A 19,951-nucleotide genomic window follows, 5' to 3' on the forward strand; every position below is an offset into this window, starting at 1 on the left:
AAAATTTCTTAAATCAAGATCATTAATCCCTTTAATGAGTTGTGACTTCAATACTTAGAATTCTCTGTATTGAACTTTAAAATGTACTTCTAAAACATTACCATTTATATTAGGGTTACCAGGTTTTTCAAGAAAATAAAAACAAACAGTATGCCCAGTTAAATAATTTTTTATTATAAGTATGTCCCAAAGATTTAATGGGGCATGCTTGTTGTTTGTTTGTTTTTTGTAGATTTTTTCTTCTTTTTTTGCCACACAGTGTGGCTTGGGGATCCTAGTTCCCATACCCCCCACAGTGAAAGGGTGGAGTCCTAACCATTGGACTGCCAAGGAATTCCCACATGGGGCCTGCTTATGCTAAAAGTTATTTGTTGAAATTTGTCCAGAAATTCACATTTAACTGAGTATCTTGTATTTTATCTGGCAACCCTAATCCAGATGTAACTAAACGTGTCTGGAGACATCTTTTTTGTTGAAGGGTGGAAATGAAACTAATCTATGCTAATTTATATTTCAATACTGTGGATATACCTATTCAGTTTTAAACAGAATTGCTAATAAATTGTTACTCCTAAATGGAATTTGACATATTTGACTCTTAGTCTGATTTTGATAAATTTTTATGTTGGAAACTAATTTTTTTTTTTCCTTTTAAAGAAAGTCAGCTCATTTAACCTACTGGCTCAGTAGAGTGTCTCAAAATAGTTTAAAGGGCTATTCAAAAAGAAAAGTTTAATAATAATATACCAGGAAGCTACTTGAGAACCGCAAGTTTAGTAGTTAGAGTCTGATTTTTTTTAAATGAGTTATGCTGATTTCTTTTGTATCTTTTATAAGTTTGATTATTTCTTTTTTTTTAAATTAAAATTAAAGAAAATATCCAACAGAATTTTTATTTTTATGAAGTGGACCTATCTTAGTGTTATAAAAATAATGCATGCTAGTTTAAACAAACAAACAAACAAACAACTGTATAAGGTAGAAAATCAAGTCCTCTATACTCTTTCACCCCAGAGATCACCTGTTAATTAAGATGGTGATCTTAATTCTTTTATAATTAGTAAGTAACTTATAGGGTGGTATTTTGGTACTGTATTAATATTCTGTTTGCCCATCATGATTTTAGCAACCATTGTTGACCTTTACCTGAATCATTCATTACATTGAGGGTATGAAAATGTTGATTTTTCTGATTTCACAATTGCTTTTATGTTGCTTTTTTTTTAGTTTTTTTGTTTGTTTGTTTGTTTTTTTGGCTGTGCTGGGTCTTTATTGAGGCACACGGGCTCTAGAGCTCACGAATCAGTAGTTGCTTAGTTGTGGTATGTGGAATCTTAGTTCCCTGACCAGGGATTGAACCTGGGCCCCCTGCATTTGGAGCACCGAGTCTTGACCACTGGACCCCAGTGCTGAGTCTTAACCACTGGACCACCAGGGAAGTTCCACTTCTGTGTTTTTTAGCTGACACTCTTCCATAAAAAGACTTTTATTTGTACCATAATCATCACTTCTTCCTATGTATGTTTTTTATTATTATTATTATTAAACTTTTTTAGTATACCACTATGGAATCACAGATTTCTTTTCAAATTCATTGTTCCAAATGCACACATTGTCTCAAATTTAATAGAAATTTTTCTTGTTTCTATTTTTCGCTATTACAAATAATTCTGTGATGAATAACACTGTAAATATTTGTTTCATATCTGTGGAAGTATATCTTCAGGGTATTATCCTGGAAGTTGGATTGCTGGGTGAAGGGTAAATGTGTCCTGTTAGGCATTTGCAAGTTTCTTTGCATTTTGACTCGTATCAGTAATGAATGAGACTTCCTGTTCCCCACAACCTCACCAAAAATGTGTCCTGTCAACTTCTGGACAACTCTTGACGGGCAAGAAATGGTATCTCAGTGGAGCATCTTTTCATTTGTTGAAAGGCTACCTAGTATTTCTTGTGTGTGTGTGTGTGTGTTTGAACTGTATTGCTGTCTTCACACGTGTTTCTCTGGGGTTCTGATTATTTTCTGACATTTTCAGTGTCGTCTAAGAATAGTCCAATTTCCATTACAATCTGTGCAAAGGAGCTTAGACTGACCTGCGGATCTTTTGGGTCATTGTCAATAAATACAAGGGCAAGAGATGGGCCAAAAAGGAGCTCATATCTCCCATGCAGAGAGAATTCATGGCCTAAATGCCTATCAGTTAGTGAATGAATAAACAAATCGTGGTATATCTGTGTAATGTGCTACTTAGAAAAGAAAAGGAATGAACTATTGATTCATACAGCAATGTGGATAAATCTGAAAATAATTGCTGAGTGAAGGAAGCCAGATGGAAAAGAGCATGTATGTATGATTTCATTTATATGTTTAAGTCCTAGAAGCATTGAAAAAACTTAGTGCTAGATTCACTGAGAGTTGGATATTATTCTGCCTCCTATTCATAAATTACAGGAAGAAAATGAAGCAGTGTGACAGCCTTTAAGGTGGTTTATCACTCATAATCTCTTCTTGCACAGATTGTAAGACATTTCAAATTGCATCTGATACACTAATAAGAGCTTAATATTTCAGAAAATTTTCTCAGTGAAAGAATGGCTCTGAGACTTGTTATTCAGATGGTAAAATGAAACTTCACAGAACTCTTAGTCCAGATAAATGCCCTTCCTTCTCTCTGAGCTTTGGCTTTAGAAGAGTGGCTAGAACAGTGCCTCTTGTGACCATCCTGCAGCCCAGTTGTCTACCATCTGTTCTGTTTTGATGGTAGTCACTTTCCTGGAAAGGGAGTTTTTATGAATTTCTTGGTCCGTTCAGGCTTCTTATCCACCTGGACCTCCCAGTAATGCCAGCTGGAATCAAATCCTTCAGAACCCAGGACTACTGGTTAAGCCTAAATCTCTCTGGATAAACTCTCTGCGTTTTCTTCACACGTCACTGATTTTTATTATTATTATTATTATTTTTTATCCCCAAAGACAAACAGATTAGAATGTGCTGTTTCAGGATCCACAGTAGCCTTCAATTTCTGTGTAATTTTCTGCATTGCCAAATACTGCAGATGAGAGATGTATCCTTCCTTTCTTATGGAACGAACAGAGAGCTGGGGACTTCAGGCTTTCACATCTGTCATGGGTGATCTCGGCATCCAGCAGCAGTTTCCCTTCTGACATCACACTCTTCTCTGCCAACTTCTTTAGTAGATATTTGAGTGTGGAGATTAGCCTGAAAATGCTATTGTGTTTGCATTGAGTTTGTATTAAGTGTCCTGCTCTTCATCAGCTAACCTTGGGAGAACTGTGTAGGGGAGGAAAAAATCTTCTGAGCTCTTAGCTGAGACCCCTGTAATTAAAGACAGATGAACAAGAAAAAAATAAATAGAAGTTTGTTCACATGTATACCTCATGTATACATGGGCGGTATCCAGGGAAAAATGAGTAACTGCCTGTCATGGGTTTGAATTCAGGATTAAATACTACCTTAATAGGGAAAAGGGAGAGGGGATCTAGGCCTGTTGGAGTGGGGAGTATATGATTTTTAGGAAAGATGAGTGGGCCTTTGAACAATGGATGAGAGGTATGATATTTGGTGACAAAGTTTGTCTAGATGTGATGTTGACATCTAGTGTCCCCTCCTGTGACAACAGTCAACCTTCTCTGGTTTTTTTCTGATATGAGTATCGCTACTCCAGCTTTCTTTTGATTTCCATTTGCATGGAATATCTTTTTCCATCCCCTCACTTTCAGTCTGTATGGGTCCCTAGGTCTGAAGTGGGTCTCTTGGAGACAGCATATATATAGGTCTTGTTTTTGTGTCCATTCAGCCAGTCTGTGTCTTTGGTTGGTGCATTTAGTCCATTTACATTGAAGGTCATTATCGATATGTATGTTCCTATTACCATTTTCTTAAGTGTTTTGGGTTTGTTTTTGTAAGTCCTTTTCTTCTCTTATGTTTCCCGCTTAGAGAAGTTCCTTTAGCATTTGTTGTAGGGCTGGTTTGGTGGTGCTGAATTCTCTTAGCTGTTGCTTGTCTGTAAAGCTTTTGATTTCTCCGTCGAATCTGAATGAGATCCTTGCTGGGTAGAGTATTCTTGGTTGGAGGTTCTTCTCGGTCATCACTTGAAATATATCATGCCACTCCCTTCTGGCTTGTAGAGTTTCTTCTGAGAAATCAGCTGTTACCCTTATGGGAGTTCCCTTGTATGTTATTTGTCATTTTTCCCTTGTTGCTTTTAATAACATTTCTCTGTCTTTAATTTTTGTCAATTTGACTACTATATGTCTTGGCATGTTTCTCCTTGGGTTTATCCTGCCTGGGACTCTCTGTGCTTCCTGGACTTGGGGAGCTATTTCCTCTCCCATGTGAGGGAAGTTTTCAACTATAATCCCTTCCAGTATTTTCTCAGGTCCTTTCTCTCTCTCTTCTCCTTCTGGGACCCCTTAAATGCGAATGTTGGTGCGTTTAACATTGTCCCAGAGGTCTCTTAGGCTGTCTTCAGTTCTTTTCATTCTTTTTTCTTTATTCTTTTCCGCATCAGTGATTATCACCATTCTGTCTTCCAGGTCACTTATTCACCCTTCTGCCTCAGTTAATCTGCTATTGGTTCCTTCCAGTGTATTTTTCATTTCAGTTATTGTGTTGCATGTCTCTGTTTGTTTGTTCTTTAATTCTTCTAGGTCTTTGGTAAACTTTTCTTGCAACTTTTCAATCTTTGCATGCAGTCTTTTTTCAAAGTCCTGAATCATCTTCACCATCATTATTCTGAATTCTTTTTCCAGAAGAGTGCCTATCTCCTCTTCATTTAGTTGTTTTTCTGGTGTTTTATCTTGTCCCTTCATCTGGTACAAAGTCTTTTGCGTTTTCATTTTCTCTGTTTTTCTGTGGCTGTGATTTTCAGTTCCACAAGATGAAATAGTGCTGATACTGCTTGATTCTGCTGTCTGCCCTCTTGTGGAGGAAGCTGTCTAGGAGGCTCGCGGGTGCTTCCTGATGGGAGGGACTGATGGTGGGTAGGGCTGGATGGGTGGAGCTCAGTAAAACTTTAATCTGATTTGGTGGGTGGAGCTCAGTGACACTTTAATCTGCCTGTCTGCCTATGGGTGGGGCTATGTTCCCAGCCTGGTGGCCCTTTGGCCTGAGGTGACCCAGCACTGGAGCTTACAGGCTTTTTGGTGGAGCTAATGGTGGACTCTGGAAGGGCTCATGCCAGTGAGCACTTCTCAGAACCCCTGCTGCCAGTGCCCCTGTCTCCTCAGTGAGCCACAGCTGCCCCCCACCTCTGCAGGCAACCCTCCAACACCAGCAGGTAGGTCTGGTTCAGTCTCCTATGGGGTCACTACTCCTTCCCCCTGGGTCCTGGTGAGCACCCTTTTTTGTGTGCCCTCCAAGAGTGGAGTCTCCGTTTCCCGCAGTCCTGTGGAGGTCCTGCAATCAAATCCCGCTGGCTTTCAAAGTATGATTCTCTGGGGATTCCTCCTCCCATTGCTGGACTGCCAGGTTAGGAAGCCTGATGTGGGGCTCAGAACCCTCAGGACTTCTGCAGTATAACTGTTCTCCAGCTTGTGAGTCACCCACCCAGCATTTATGGGATTTGATTTTAATGTGATTGCGCCCCTCCTACCATCTCGTTGCGGCTTCTCCTTTGTCTCTGGATGTGGGGTGGGTTTTTTTGGTGAGTCCCAGTGTCTTTCTGTCGATGGTTGTTCAGCAGTTAGTTGTAATTCCAGTGCTCTTGCAAGAGGGAGTGAGCGCACCTCCTCCTACTCCGCCATCTTGATCTATCTCTCCTTCCCTGGTTGATGAGACTCCCAGGGAGGGGATTTATGACATTGAATCCCTTTTGGCTGATGAGGGGGTTTCAGAGAAAGCCTCTCTGTGCATTTGCTGTTTTTCAAGTGCCCACAGCTAAGAATAAGTAATATACCAGTGCAGCAGCGTATTTTGGGTGGCATATTCCGCTACCCTTCAACTGCCTCTTGCTCACATTCTACAAACTGGTCCACGTGGTGAAATTCAGAGAGTAATTTTTGTCTCTGATTTTATACCTCTCTCTCTTTCTCTCCCCCACCCCCTCAGTTCTAGTGGTTTTCTTTTTTGGGTGGCTATTCATTTCTGAACACCTGCCACTTTCTTCTTCAGGGGCTCCATGTCACTTCACTACTGAGCCTCTTCCTGTGATAAGAGGCAAGACCTCATGTGGTGGCCCTGCTGGTCAGGGAATGAGTGCAAGGGGACAGACACCTCTAGGTCCTCCTCGTAGAAAAGGGTCCAGACTCTACTGTGCTTCCCACATAAGCTCATCTGTTCCGCTCGCCCCACTCCCGCCCCACCGCTTCTTGCTCCTGGTGGTGTGAAGCTGCACATTTACCCTGTCATCCTGTCCAGCTGGGCGTTACTCCAGAAGGGCCTCTCCTGCATTGGTGGCAAGTGAGGAAACCTGTCCTATAAATCCACCCAGGACTGTTTTTGTTTTGTTTTGTTTTGTTTTGGGGCTGCATTGGGTCTTTGTTGCTGCACAGGGGCTTTCTCTAGTTGCGGCAAGCAGGGGCTACTCTTCTCTGCAGTGCGTGGGCTTCTCAGTGCGGTGACTTCTCTTGTTGCAGAGCACCAGCTCTAGGTGCTCGGGCTCAGTAGTTGTGGCTCATGGACTGTAGAGCACAGGCTCAGTAATTGTGGTGCAGGGGCTTAGCTGTTCCGTGGCATGTGGGATCTTCCCAGACCAGGGATCAAACCTGTGTCCTCTGCATTGGCAGGCAGATTCTTAAGCCCTCCGCCACCAGCGAAGCCCCACCCGGGACTGTTGGATGCAGTGTGACATGAGTGGTGGCCACGTTTGATGGTGATGAGGTTGCTCAGGTAATTCTGGCAGATGGAGTGGTTGGCTTCTGCCTGGAGTCCTGCCAGGGCTTTTGCAGCTGACACGGCAGCTGTGGGGGGCTTTCTTCAGGAGAATGGGGCTCTGTAGGTGCTCTCTAGTGAGGAGTGGATACCCCTCCAGATCTCGCATCCTTGGTTCTGAGGACCTTGTAATTAGAAATTCTAAGCCATAGTATGTCTATACCTTTTGCCGTATATGGATGCAGACCTAAATATTTTGAACTTTTTCTCTGGAAATATATTAAAATTTATTTAAATTTTGGTATGTGTAGAAATCTGTTGATACTATTTCTAGCCTGATGTATAAATTTCATATCCCTTATTATCTAAAATTGATTTAAAAAATAACCACACTTGTAACCCTCAAAGTTACCAATTTGTTTGTTTTCTTGCATAATCAAAAGTTCTTCAAAATATTCCTCTTATGCACATGGTGACTTGGGGGATCTTATGTGGGCCTTGACTTATATGAGGTTTGTTTGACTATCACATAGCCATGGTTTTGCTTTAATATTGAAGGACCTAGTTCTTTCTTATAGTTCAGACAGGGACTCATAACAAGAATATTCTTGTGGGACTCTGATAGGTCATTGGTACACCTATTAGTTGAGTTAACGTGAGACATACTCAACAGAGGCTGATTATAACATTCGTATTTTGTCTTTTAAAGGCATAGTGGAGCTGCCAGAGCAGGTGTTTACAACCTCACCAAATCCTTAGCTGTGGAATGGGCCAACAGTGGAATAAGGATCAATTGTGTTGCCCCTGTAGGTAAACATTCAATATGAAAGTCATTGACAAATTATGCTCTTCTGATTCCATTTGTGTTGTTAATAGAGGTATTTGTTAATATGCATGTATACTAGAAAACATTGGTGTTAAAAAATAGATAAAATCAGAAAGAAGTATTCATTGAATTATAACCAGATTGTCAAGAACTTTAAATTAAACCAGTGATTCTTAATCCTGGCTGTATATTAGAATTATCAGTGAAAAATTTACAAAGTAGTGATGTATAAGCTTGACTCCAAACTATGGAATCCAGGTAGTGGTATTTTTTAAAGCTGATTCAGTTGCACAGTGAAGGAAATTCAAGTTCACAGTGAAGGTTGAGAATCACTGCTTTAAAGAATGAATTTTTCTAGATTATCTTGTTATTTCTTGGTATATCATTAATCCTTTATTAGGAGAGAGAGAAACTTAAAGTTCTAGGAAGGAATTTCCAGTTGAAGATCAACTATAAGTCAAGGGGAAATTTCTCTGAAACATAATGTAAATGATAGAGAAAAAAATCACAATGTGTTCAACTTCAAAAACTGTCATATTATGTGAAGTAAGACATAGCTTAAGCTTCCTTGGGCATTATTGGCTGTGTACTCTGAGAGAGATAATAAATGAAACATCTCATGCATCCTGCAAAACTCAGCTCAAATTTACTTTTCTGTGTTGATTCCTGGTCATTGCTAAGATAGTGATCATCCCTCAATCTGAAACTCTATAATATCTGGGGGTATTACCTATAGATCTATCTATAGAGTATCTATAGATATTATTTATGCTACTCAGTGGGAACTAAGTGTGAACTGACTTGTGGATGTTAGAGAAATCTCATCTCTAAGAAATGCAGGTTCCTAGCCAGAATCTTCACATCACTTCATTCCTTTGGGGCTGACATTACCTTATCTTCCTTACTCTCAAATATTTATAGGATAAATTAGTTATAGTTCCATTCTGAAAGTTGATACTTTGGAATACTAGCCTCCGAATATGTATTTCTTGACAACCTTTAGTGATGTGTTGGTGTTATAAGCACAATACTGAAGTCATGTTTGTCCTCCAGAGACTTTTTTAGGTTTAATGTCTAGAAGATATAATGTCTGGAAGATTCTGTTCTCTTTAAATAAAAGTTTATAAATTGTTTAATTGGAAACCAGTATATCACCCCAGTATTGTTTGGAGTAATTAATACTGCCAAATTTCCTCATCTTACTCTCATCCCTCCTGTTTCCTCCCCTCCTTCGAATAACCTCTGCTGTATATAGTTATGAGCCAATAACAAATAGCTTTATCCTGTGTTAAACAGTTTTTAGTAATTTTTTTGGCTTTATAAATGATTGAAAGCTACTAAAAACTGAATAAAAGGATTCTTAAATGGTTAAAATTAAAATTTATTTATATTGGATTTAAATTTTTTATTTGCAATTTCTCTTTAGGTAAGAAGCCATGAAAATATTTCATTTTCTAAGTCCTACGTAACCATAGGCCAGTTTTCCGTTGTAAAACATAGAAGCCTTAGTGGAAGATAAAATAGACTCCCCTTTCCCTTTGTTCCCAGTGAAGTGCTTCTCTGATCTACTCATAAGATTATGCTTTCAGAAACCAAGTCTTTTATGAAAAAATCCCGAACTTGGCTGGTTATTGTGGGAAGGGAGGTCACAAAATGAGCATTCAGGTAATCAGTTTTTAGTAGTGGTTGACTGTACTTCTTTGACCATATTGAGAAAAATTAATATTAGAAATGTTAACTTTTCTATTAAACTTAAACCACTTAATTGTTGGTATTGGATGACAGACTGCCCTGTTGTCTTTACAATTAAAATTTAATTTTATGTGTTTTATTTTTTCCTGTTTTATATTAAACATAGGGATTCATTTATTCCAAGACAGCTTTTGACAACTATAGTCATTTGACAAAAGACGTAGTTGAAGGGATCATTCAGGAAATCCCAGCTAAAAGACTTGGAGTTCCAGAGGAGGTAATGTATATTTCTACCATTGATTTGAGTTACTTTGTCTTATACTTTGGAGACTGGTAATATTTTGGTGTCCTTTTTCATCTGGTTGGCTAATAGAGAAAGTTGCTACCATGCCTTCAAACCATCTCCCCTGTACTTTCTGGCTCCCAGGAATACCATCCTGACGGTGCTTTGAATACTCACAGCAGTATTTATTGAGGAGTGAACACAGTGTGGATTAAGAGCAGCATGTTTTTATTGTTTCATTGTACTTTTCAGCTGCTTTGTTTTATCACACGGCATTTACGGTACACAGAAACCTCAGCAAGTCAGATGATTGTGACAAAATGAAGTTCCATACACGATATCTATAAGGTGGCCAGTTTTAAGTATGTAAAAATCAATAGCTTTCTTAAATGCCTGCTAGCTCAGTCTTAAAATGTAATTTTTCTTTTAAAAAGAGGAGATCTTTTCCACAATAATAATAAAAACTAAAATACTCGGAGTAAACTTAACACTAAATGAAAAAAAGTTAATTACTGAAGAACAGAAAAAAAAGACCAGAATAGAGACATGTTGTATTCTTCAATGAAGAAACTCAATTTTACTAAAATCAAGTTTCCCTAAATCAACATATACATTTACTATGTTTTTGGAATTAATATACTGATTCTGAAGTTTGTCTAGAAAAATATTTATGCCAAAAAAGCCAAAAATGTTTTGAAAAAGAATAAGGGGATTTGACCCTCCAGCTATCAAAACATACTATAAAGCTATACTCATTTACCACATCTGGGGTTGGTCCTAGAAGAGATTAAAATTAGTGGAACGGAATAGACTCTCGTATCAGTACCATATATATACGGAGAGTTTATAGGATAAAAGTAGCATTTCAAATCCGTGAGGAAAGGATAGACTGTTCAGCAAAAGTCTTGCAGCAGTTGGCTGTTCATTTAGAAATGAATTAGACCCCCCATCTCATATCACATACAAAATAATTTTCAGATATATTAAAGTGCTAAGTATAAAAGTAAAGCCATAAAACTCTTAGAGGAAAAATGTGTTCTAATTCCTAGAGCTAGCTTTCATTATCAGTTTGATATATATCTTCCCAGAAATTTACTGTGCATGCTCAAAAATATTTCCATTTACTGACATTTTTACAAAAATGGGATTCTACTCTATATTCTTTTCTGCAACTTGCTGTGGACGTAGCATGGTATATTTAATTAGACCCTGGTGTTGCACGTTGAGATTCCATTTGTATTTTTTGTATTGCAGTAATTCTGCAGTGAACATCCTTTAATGTAGTCATGCACTCTTGGGTGAGGGAGCTGAACTAAAATCTACTAGCATATTAAATTTTAGACAATACTGTTAAATCCAACATTTGAGGAGCTATTTTGAGCAAGGTGCTTGCATTTTTATCCTGAAAACTGAGAGTGATTTTTAAAGAATGTTAATGAAGGGAATGATCTGATTAAATTTTTATTTTGGAGAGAACACGCCTTCTGTTTTATGAATTATAGTCTATGTTTACTGTATTAAAAGTTGAAATTGAGAAATTTAAGAAATATTTATGAATTCATTTAAAATCATCTTAATAAAGGCATTACATGCTATGAATAATACTTTTAATGAAAAATAGCTACATTTGAAAACACAAAAGCAAGCAATTTTTTGCATGTTTTACATTTTACACAAATCTAATGTATGGCTTAATAGAAAACAGTTGGACTCTCACATCTGCTTCTGCATTCAATCTGTTGTGATGTGTTGTTTTGGTTAAAGCATGTGAAAAAATCTGGCTTCACGCCAGTTGGAAAAGGGAGGAGTATTTTAATAGCCTTTTCAGGTAATTGTGGATATTCTTCTTTGATACTCAACAAGTGGCAGTTTCTTAAAGATTAATTGCAGTGTGGAATCTGAAACCATGTCAAGTGAACTTTCTGTACTCCAGTTACATTAAAATTCCTTGGTATTCCTTGCACTTTTACTGGGTCTTTCACCCATAGATGATTTTGTAACATCAGACGTTGGTCTTTTGGAAAATATTGATTCACTGAATTACAGACACCTTCTAAAGGTTAACACAATTCATGATAAAATATCAAGAGATCACAAGTGTTAATATCATCACTGATCTCTTCCAACAAATCTTTAAGTATTAGAAAACTTAAGCTCATGGTGACATGTACAAACTGTTCCAAAATTCTAGTTTTCACTTGAAAGCTTAATTCCTGTCATTGACAACAAATACTGTCAGTTGTTTTCAGCTGCTTGAAGTGGCAGTCTCACTGCTTTCATTTTTGAAAAAAATGTCTGCCAAATACCCGTGTGATTAATTGTAGTTTGTTAGTCATTCTTTCAAGTAAAAAATGATGTTTCATAAAAAAAGTGACTAGTTCGGTTTGCAGCTCAAGCACACGTTCTTTTCCTTGAGACAACCTTTATACTTCCATGTGCAGCACAAGAACTGAAGGTGTAATTCTCACCTCATCACACAGGATATTAAAAAGATGTGTACCCAATAGTCGAGATTAATATGATTAATAAATTTTAGTGCTTATCAAGGACATTCAAAAGTGAAATAGACACCCTCCCCCCCCGACCAGGAGTACTTGCTGCTGAAAAATGTGATGATTGCTCGTGCACTATAATGATCACCTCTTCACATCTGTGTTCCTGGCAGTGATTTGTGCTGAGGCTCCAGCTGTTCTCCTATCATTGCTTTGATACCATTAGTACAAATGTCAACACAGTGAAAAACACAGATAAGAACTCACTATTGTTATGAAAATAGTTTTGACCTCGCAAATCCCCTGCCTCCCCGTGCTGTGACTAATGTGGGTAAGGCCTTCAAAAAGTTTGCTTGTAAAGGGAAGGAGAGATGATGAATTGTGATGAGTTGAAGGATAAGGAGAAAGTTTCAGCCTCTGCCTAACAGGGTCCTAGCATCCCTAGGTCATGTTTCCAAGATGCTCTGATTGCCCCAGCTAATCACTAACGTCCCTTTTGGGGCAGAACTTTCACAACAGATAGCTATTGGTGAACTGCTTGGAACTACTTATCAATGACTTGCCTTCTTCTTTTTTTTTTAAGCTCTTTATTGGAATATAATTGCTTTACACTGTTGTGCCAGTTACTGCTGTACAACAAAGTGAATCCGCTGTATGTATGCGTGTATCTCCATATCCCCTCCCTCTTGAGGTTCTTTTAAATGACAGTTCCTGGGATTGAGTCAGAAGGGTCAATGTAGCTGTCAATGAAACTGCAGTTTTAAAAGGAACCGCCAGAGCTTCTGTGGTTCAGCATCTCTTAGAAAGGGAATGCAACCCTTGGCAGACCCTTCAAATGGCTTGTACTTATACTATATACTCATTTTACAAATTAAGAAACCAAGAGCCAGCGAGGTTCAATAATTTGCCTAAGGCCATACCTAGGTCATGGTACTAGGATTCAAACCCAAGTCTTCTTATTTAAAATCCCTATGGTCTTTAATAAACAAAGCTGAAAGTAAACAGATAAACTGAGTTAAAAGAGATGTTACCCACATAGATGACGTGGATACAAGTTGCTAGACTCCAGTAGTGTTTATTGATAAAATGCCTGACTTAGTACTTCAAGTTCGTCTGTCAACTGGATTCCATTAAAATGAAAGTTATGAAGAATCTATCTGAAGGTATTATAATAGTGCCTAATTTGGTAATTATAAAAATTTTATTAGTTCATTTTACCTCCATGTTGAGCTCCAAAAGTAAATCGGGCATCGTGAATATTTATGTCTTTTTTTGTGTGTGTGCGGATATTTATGTCTTTTATCAATCCTCGCAGGTAGTTTCAGTTCAATTCAGTATTATTTAATGGTACTTAGTCTGTTGGCAAAACACTGTATTGGGAATTAGGCAATGAAAAAATCCCTTTATTTAAGGGGAAGAGATGCGAAAAGACTCCTTCGCTATGCCAAAATTTATTAAGTAGTTATTTTATGCTAAACACTGTCAAAGGATGGGGCCACCGCTCAATATTTGAAACAAAACTCAGCACAAAACCACACAAGAGAGTGTGTCAGGCATAGTCTCTTGGAGTAGACTGTTGACCTTTTTTTTTTTTTTTTTTCTGGGGGGAAGTATGGTTTTAGAGATTTGCAGACTTCCAGAAGTCAGAAGTCGTGGTTACTTGGGTGAGAGGGTTGTTGTTTGGCTGACACTCAGAAAGGAGCTCATTGGTTTGAGTCTTCCTAATTGGCTAACTTCCAGGGTCAAGGAGCTCTCGTTGATTGGAATTGACTAACAAAATGTGTTCACAGGGCAAGTTATCATTGATTGATTACACAGGGTAAAACTAGTTCTGATGGTTACCTGTTACCAGCCCCATCAACCGTTTCCCAGGAATGTGGGAACTTTTAATTATTGATTCTATACCACTTTGTCCAATAGAAAGGTAATAATAGTCACATATGTAATGTTAAACTTCATAATAGCCACATTAAAAAATTTTTTAAAAAGAGGTGAAATTAGTTGGAAATATATTTTGTTTAACCCAATATATCTAAAACATTAGCATTTTAACATATAATCATTATAAAAATTATTAATGAGATTATTTTACCTTCTTCTTTCCATACCAAGTCTTTAAAATCTGGTATGTGGTTTTACACTTACAGCACATCTCAGTTCAGGCTAGCTGTATGGAAATGTTTTGGTTGTGTCATATGGCTAGTGGCCTCCATTTCAGACCTTGCAGTCCTATACTAGCTGCTGGGGACACAAGGATGGAGAGAAGCCTCTGCCTCCCTCCAGGGTCTCAGAGCCTCAAAGAGGCAGAGCCATGTAAACAGACACGCTATCATGCTCTGTGCAGGACCAGGACTGGGGTGAAGCAAGCAAGGCACGAACACAGTATTTAAGGACTCACTTGCTCTCAGGGTTGCACAGGGGAAGGATCTGTCCCCATAGTGAGCGTCCCCTTGACCTCTGCACCCTTAACCCCAAGCACCTTGTTAGCCTCACCCTAGTCCCAGCCCTGCTTGGCAGCCTGATAAAATGGCAGATTCTGGGGCCTCAGCCCCAGAGCTTACAGTTCAGACAATCTCAAGTGGGGTCTGGGAGTCTGGAGTTTCAGTAAGCACCCCATGGTTTCTAATGCAGGAGTTTAAGATCACCCTTTGAGAAACTCTTTGGTTTGAGGAATAGGTGTTCCTGAACTCATCAGTTACCTATTTGTATTTTTCAGGGCTGCTGGGATTCTGAAGTCCCTCTGGTAGAAAGCTCCTGTGCTCTGAGTTTCTGGGCTCTTGGCCTGAAAAGACCATGGACTAAACAAACTAGAATGCCAGTTTATTGTTATACAGACATGATGACTGTTGCAGGGAGAAAACTATAAAAGTCATGCAGTGGTGATGAAAACAGTGAGGATCATGGAAGGAACTGAATTATTTGAAATGGGAGAGAGCAGACACTGAGCACTGTGTTCACCTCACGTTGTGTCTTTCGTTCGACACTGTCCAAGGCTCTTTTTATCTTGCCTTCACCCTAGTCATGTACCTGATTTTAATGATGCTCAAATAGAAAAAGGCATCTATCTATGTACCTTCGATGATTGTGCACAAAGACTGGCATTCTAGGCTGTAGGATTCACGTTACAGTCCTGTATTTTCAGATGTGTTTACTTGGGAATGGGAAGCAGTCAAAAATGAGTATCTGATTTTTCATATGCACGTGTGTGCTTCTGTTTCCAGATCTCTTCCTTGGTATGCTTCCTGCTATCTCCTGCAGCTTCCTTTATCACCGGACAGTTGGTTGGTGTGGATGGGGGCCAGTCTCTGTACAGGCACGGATTTGAGGTACCGGGTGAGCAGTCAAGAAATGAGTAGTCCCTCCCTTTACACCTTCTCCTGTTCAGGTTTTCAGAACTTCTTTAGGTACTTCGGAGCTATGGGTTTTTTTCCTTGTAGAACATCAAAAATGTACAAAATATATATAGTCATCATATGATTTCTAAAGGCAATGTTCTTAGGCCAGAAAATATCTAAATATCTTTATTAGAGCACACAGCTTTACATATTAAAAATGTTGTTTGCGTATACATAGGCTGGTAGAATTTTAACCTTGAAAAATGTTCTCAATATGAGTGTGTATGTACAAGGAAGAGAGAGAGCAGAGGCAAGAAGGTGCCGTACTTTTGAGATTTAACTTCTCTTTGTTTCTCCAGTAAGTGGCTTGTGTATCTGAGCAGAAGAATCAGGCTTGTTAGGTGGGGATGGATGATATGGTGCTATTTAACACTATCTTTGGGTTGTAGATTGAGTGAAACCATATGAATTTGCTGCATTCATTCATTTTTAGTGTACAAAACAGCACTTTTATAAGGCTCAGTCAAATATAGACATTACACACAGATGTTTCTGTGTGTGTGTGTGTGTGTGTGTGTGTGTGTATCTTATAGCTAAACCATAGAACTTTGGAATTGGAAGCGTCCTAAAAAATCAGTCTAGTACCCTAATTTCACAAATGACGAAACACATCCATGGATCCAAGGCATGTCCAAACTAATCACTCCCAAAATGTAGAAAAGATTATGAAATTCAAATGTGTTTGAACTTGCTAAAGATAGTTGATTAAATGGCTACTAGCGAATTAAAATGTGGCTGCTCTAACATACGTGTATTTGAATTTCCTATCAGGGACCTACTCTTTTCAGCCTACCCTTTCGTGTGCTAATAGTCTTATCAAAGGTTCAGCCCTACTTTGCCTTAATCACTGATTAGTTTGGATCTGTAATATTACTTCTTATTTCCCCCTCCAGTGTATTCCTTTACTGATAGCACCATTGTGGTGATGTGCATGACACTGTGCCTTTAAGGATCTCGTTGGGAAATACAGAAATGCCTACATGGTTACACAGTATTCTTTTCTGATAGTATTTAAAGTAGCCAGGGTGGGGGGAGACTGTTTTCACTTCCCTCTCCAGTGGAGTTGAGTCAGTATTTGTTACAGTGAGGTATATCATTTTTCCTTTTTAAAGGGGAAAAAAAAACTCAAGGTGACTGTTTCTCCAGGCCTCCAGTGAAGTGGTTTTCTTTTGTAATTCTAATACTGTTTTTTATCAATACAAAAAACATTTTTAAGTGTTCAAAGAAAGCAGCCACATCCATCTTTTAAGAATACACTGCCCCCAAATAATGAGCGGGAATATTCAGCCTCTGCTTCTGAAGTTTTCTTTAAGATCGCCAGCGCTGCAGTGAGAATGCCTGGGATGGAAGCTTGGCTTATACCCTTTTTAGCTGATGTTCTTGGGAAAATTTGCTTTTGTAAGCCTTCATTTTCTTTTCTATAAAGTGAGGTCCCTTATAGTATTTATTTCATCAGCTGTTGGGAGGATTAGATTAGTTAATACACAGTTAAAGTCCTGTGTCAGATAGGATGCTTTTAGCTACAACTCAAACTGGCTTAAGCAATGAGGGAATGTGTTGTCTCAAATGAAAAGCAGGTGAGACTTGACTCTGCAGCTCAGTGATCTTGTCAATGGCATTTTTTTTTCTTTTCTCTCTGTTTTTGCTGCTGTGATGTTGGGCATAACTTAAGGTAGGCTCTCCTGGTTGCAGGACAGCTGCCTGCCACTCCTGAAGCTACATGCTTCTTTGTTCACATTCACCTGAACAGAGACAGAGGGGAGGGAATGACTTCAACTCAGTATTTCTAGCCAAATTCTAAGATTCCTTCTGCTTGGGACCAGCTTATGCAAGTAACCACACTCGACCAGTAACCCCAGCCAGGGGAATGTGTACTTATGACTTAGATCAGTCGGTGATCTGAGTAGGGTCACTTCCCCAGAACTTCATGGTTTTCTAAATGGAAACTGAGGCTGTTGGAGAGAGGAGATGGAAGACTGGATGCTGGGAGTGGAGGGCAGCTCCAAATGTCTGGTACAAAGTAAGCATATTTTAGAAAGTATTATTATTAAGGAGGTAAGACTGATTGAATGTCTACGTTATGTCCAGTGCTATACATAAGAATCACATGAACGCTCTCAACTTTAGCAGATAGATGTTGTTATCCCCTTTAATAGATGAGGAAACTGAGGCTCAGGAAGAGGACTCTTCTCCAAGAGTAACTTCTACAAAAGCTACTGAGTGATAGAGGTGGGATTCAAATTGAGGTTTTTCTCCAAACCTTTGCCATTTGTTCCAGTAATTTCTATTTTCTTTCTGAGAAAAGGGGTGAACCAGCGAAAATGACAAGAGGGTTTGGTGGAAACTAAGAGAACTAATGAGGTTAATAGATTTGTGTCTGACCTGAGGTTTTCCACTTACTTAACAGATCATGACAACTGGCCTGAGGGAGTAGGGGACCTTTCTGTTGTCAAATCGATGAAAGAGGCTTCTAAGCTTAGAACCAAGCTCTAAGCTAAGGAAACATGGACGTGTCCTTTATCCCCAAATGCCTTAACATCTCTGCAATGAATTTCTGTACTTTACAGGAACTTATAATCTGTATGGAAAACTCATATCCTGGTTTTTTAATTTTACCAATTACATCTATGCAAAAGCTGTTCCTGAAATAAATGCATTTTAAAGTCCAGACCAATGCCCTTTAGCTTGTAATCAAAAAAATTTTTTAAGAATAGAGATTAGCATACTTTATGATTATACTTTTTATTTCTAAGAAAGGTATTTGAAAAGTGAAATAATTTCAAATTAATGATAGAAGTATCATGCTCTCCTAAAAGGTTTTAATATTTAATTGTAAAGGTGGGCAGTTAAATCTAAATTGTGGCATCGTTACGATTTTTACAACAGAAGTGTACAATGACTTTTTTTTTTTAAGCTCTTCATTGGGATATGATTGCTTTACACTCTTGTGCCAGTTTTTGAGGTACACCAAAGTGAATCAGCTACATTTATATGTATATCCCCATATCCCCTCCCTCCCGCGACTCCCTCCCACCCTCCCTGTCCTGGCCCTCTAAGGCATCACCCATCATCGAGTTGATCTCCTTATTTTTGGTGGCAAATACTTTTGGATCAATAAAGCTTTATGTAATTATTGATGTGTCATTTGTTCATGAAGTCAAATTTGTGTAAACCTTCTTAATTAAAAAGAAAAATAAAGTAATAAGTAGTATTTTTTGCAGTGCTTTGTATGTGTCTTGATTTCTTAGCCAAAGTATTCCCCTTTCTCCATGTTTCTCCTTTTGTATGCAAAACTTTTTTTAATTAAAATTTATGTAAATATATTAGGGTTCAGTATTCTGCCTTCAGTTGATCCTTTCTGGCAGTTATCCTGATTTCTGAAGTGCCATCTACAAATTATGTATGTTTTTTTTTCTCTTAATTAAACCTCTTTAAATTGACTTATTCCCTCTTCAAGTGAAGTAGTTTCTTTCTTTATCAGTAACACTTGGTTCAAAGTATATGATCTACCAAGCTCTGGGGTGGGGAGCCCAGAATCTGCAATTTTATCAGCATCCCAAGCAGGTCCGGGACTAGGATAGGCTAATGAGATGCCTTGGGTGCAGCATGTAAGGAGGTTCTCCCTCTGGGGTGTGAACAAGTACAGGGTCACCTGAGAGGGAGCCCATGCTCACGTAAACAGTGTGTTCCTGCTGTGAATGTGGAAAAATCAGAAATCTTCTTTTCCTCCTAGCCTATGTTTTAACAGTAGGCTTTTGGAGATAATAACATATCACAGCTCCTAAGAACTGCAAGCCATGTTAGAGGGCAGGGTGGCCCCAGCACAGGCTGGTGCAGAAGATGGAAGAAGCAGGGCTTGCTTTTCAAAGTACCTCGTGTCGTTGAGTGCTGACAACTCGTTGTATCTCTGTAGGTTATTTGCTTATTTCTGCTTAAGACACGGAGCTCTCCCTGCGTAGCACTAAACTTAGCTCCAACTCCTTACTAGATCTTCTTGTTCAGCTGTCACTGTGCTCTAGAATCCTAACTCTGCTCTCCAGGATTTCTGTATGTGTTGTAATAGTGTCTTGTCAATAATGTTCTTCTGCTACACACTTGGTAAATTTTGCTGTGGACTAGATGTTCCTGAATAGGCTTACTCATCCCTTCAGCTAGTGATTTGGAGCCCCTGCTATATGCTCAGCATTACAGTAGGAGCTGGGCATTCAGTAATGAAAAAAAATATGCACAGAAATTTAAAATTCCCCAATATTCTCTTTTATTTATTTATTTTTATTGAAGTATAGTTGATTTACCATGTTGCATTAGTTTCAGGTGATTTTCAGGTGAAAAGTGATTTAGTTTTATAGATAGATATAGATATATATACACATATATTTATATATATTATTTTTCAGATTCTTTTCCATTATAGGTTATTACAAGATATTG

The 19,951-nt window shown here is 38.5% G+C and overlaps 1 protein-coding gene and 1 non-coding gene across 3 annotated transcripts in view; one reads left to right on the forward strand and one right to left on the reverse strand.

Moving 5' to 3' along the window:
• PECR (peroxisomal trans-2-enoyl-CoA reductase) overlaps positions 1 to 18,709 on the forward strand; it is a 43,955-nt gene extending 25,246 nt beyond the window's left edge. The window contains exons 5-8 of one of the 2 annotated variants that reach the window (XM_057746754.1): positions 7,542 to 7,638; positions 9,517 to 9,627; positions 15,347 to 15,451; positions 17,928 to 18,709. In XM_057746754.1, the coding sequence (XP_057602737.1) occupies positions 7,542 to 7,638; positions 9,517 to 9,627; positions 15,347 to 15,451; positions 17,928 to 17,954 (340 nt within the window). In that variant the 3' untranslated portion in view covers positions 17,955 to 18,709. Of the gene's footprint in view, positions 1 to 7,541; positions 7,639 to 9,516; positions 9,628 to 15,346; positions 15,459 to 17,927 lie in introns of both variants that reach the window. The other variant, XM_057746753.1, reaches the window with a different exon arrangement.
• Positions 1,339 to 1,438, reverse strand: TRNAP-GGG (transfer RNA proline (anticodon GGG)). The gene is made up of 2 exons: positions 1,402 to 1,438; positions 1,339 to 1,374 (listed from the first exon to the last, which is right to left on the reverse strand). It is a non-coding gene; the product is annotated as a tRNA-Pro (tRNA).
• Positions 18,710 to 19,951: the final 1,242 nt, after the last annotated feature.

The sequence above is a fragment of the Hippopotamus amphibius genome, chromosome 8 (genome assembly GCF_030028045.1).
Source record: "Hippopotamus amphibius kiboko isolate mHipAmp2 chromosome 8, mHipAmp2.hap2, whole genome shotgun sequence".
Taxonomy (NCBI): Eukaryota; Metazoa; Chordata; class Mammalia; order Artiodactyla; family Hippopotamidae; genus Hippopotamus; species Hippopotamus amphibius.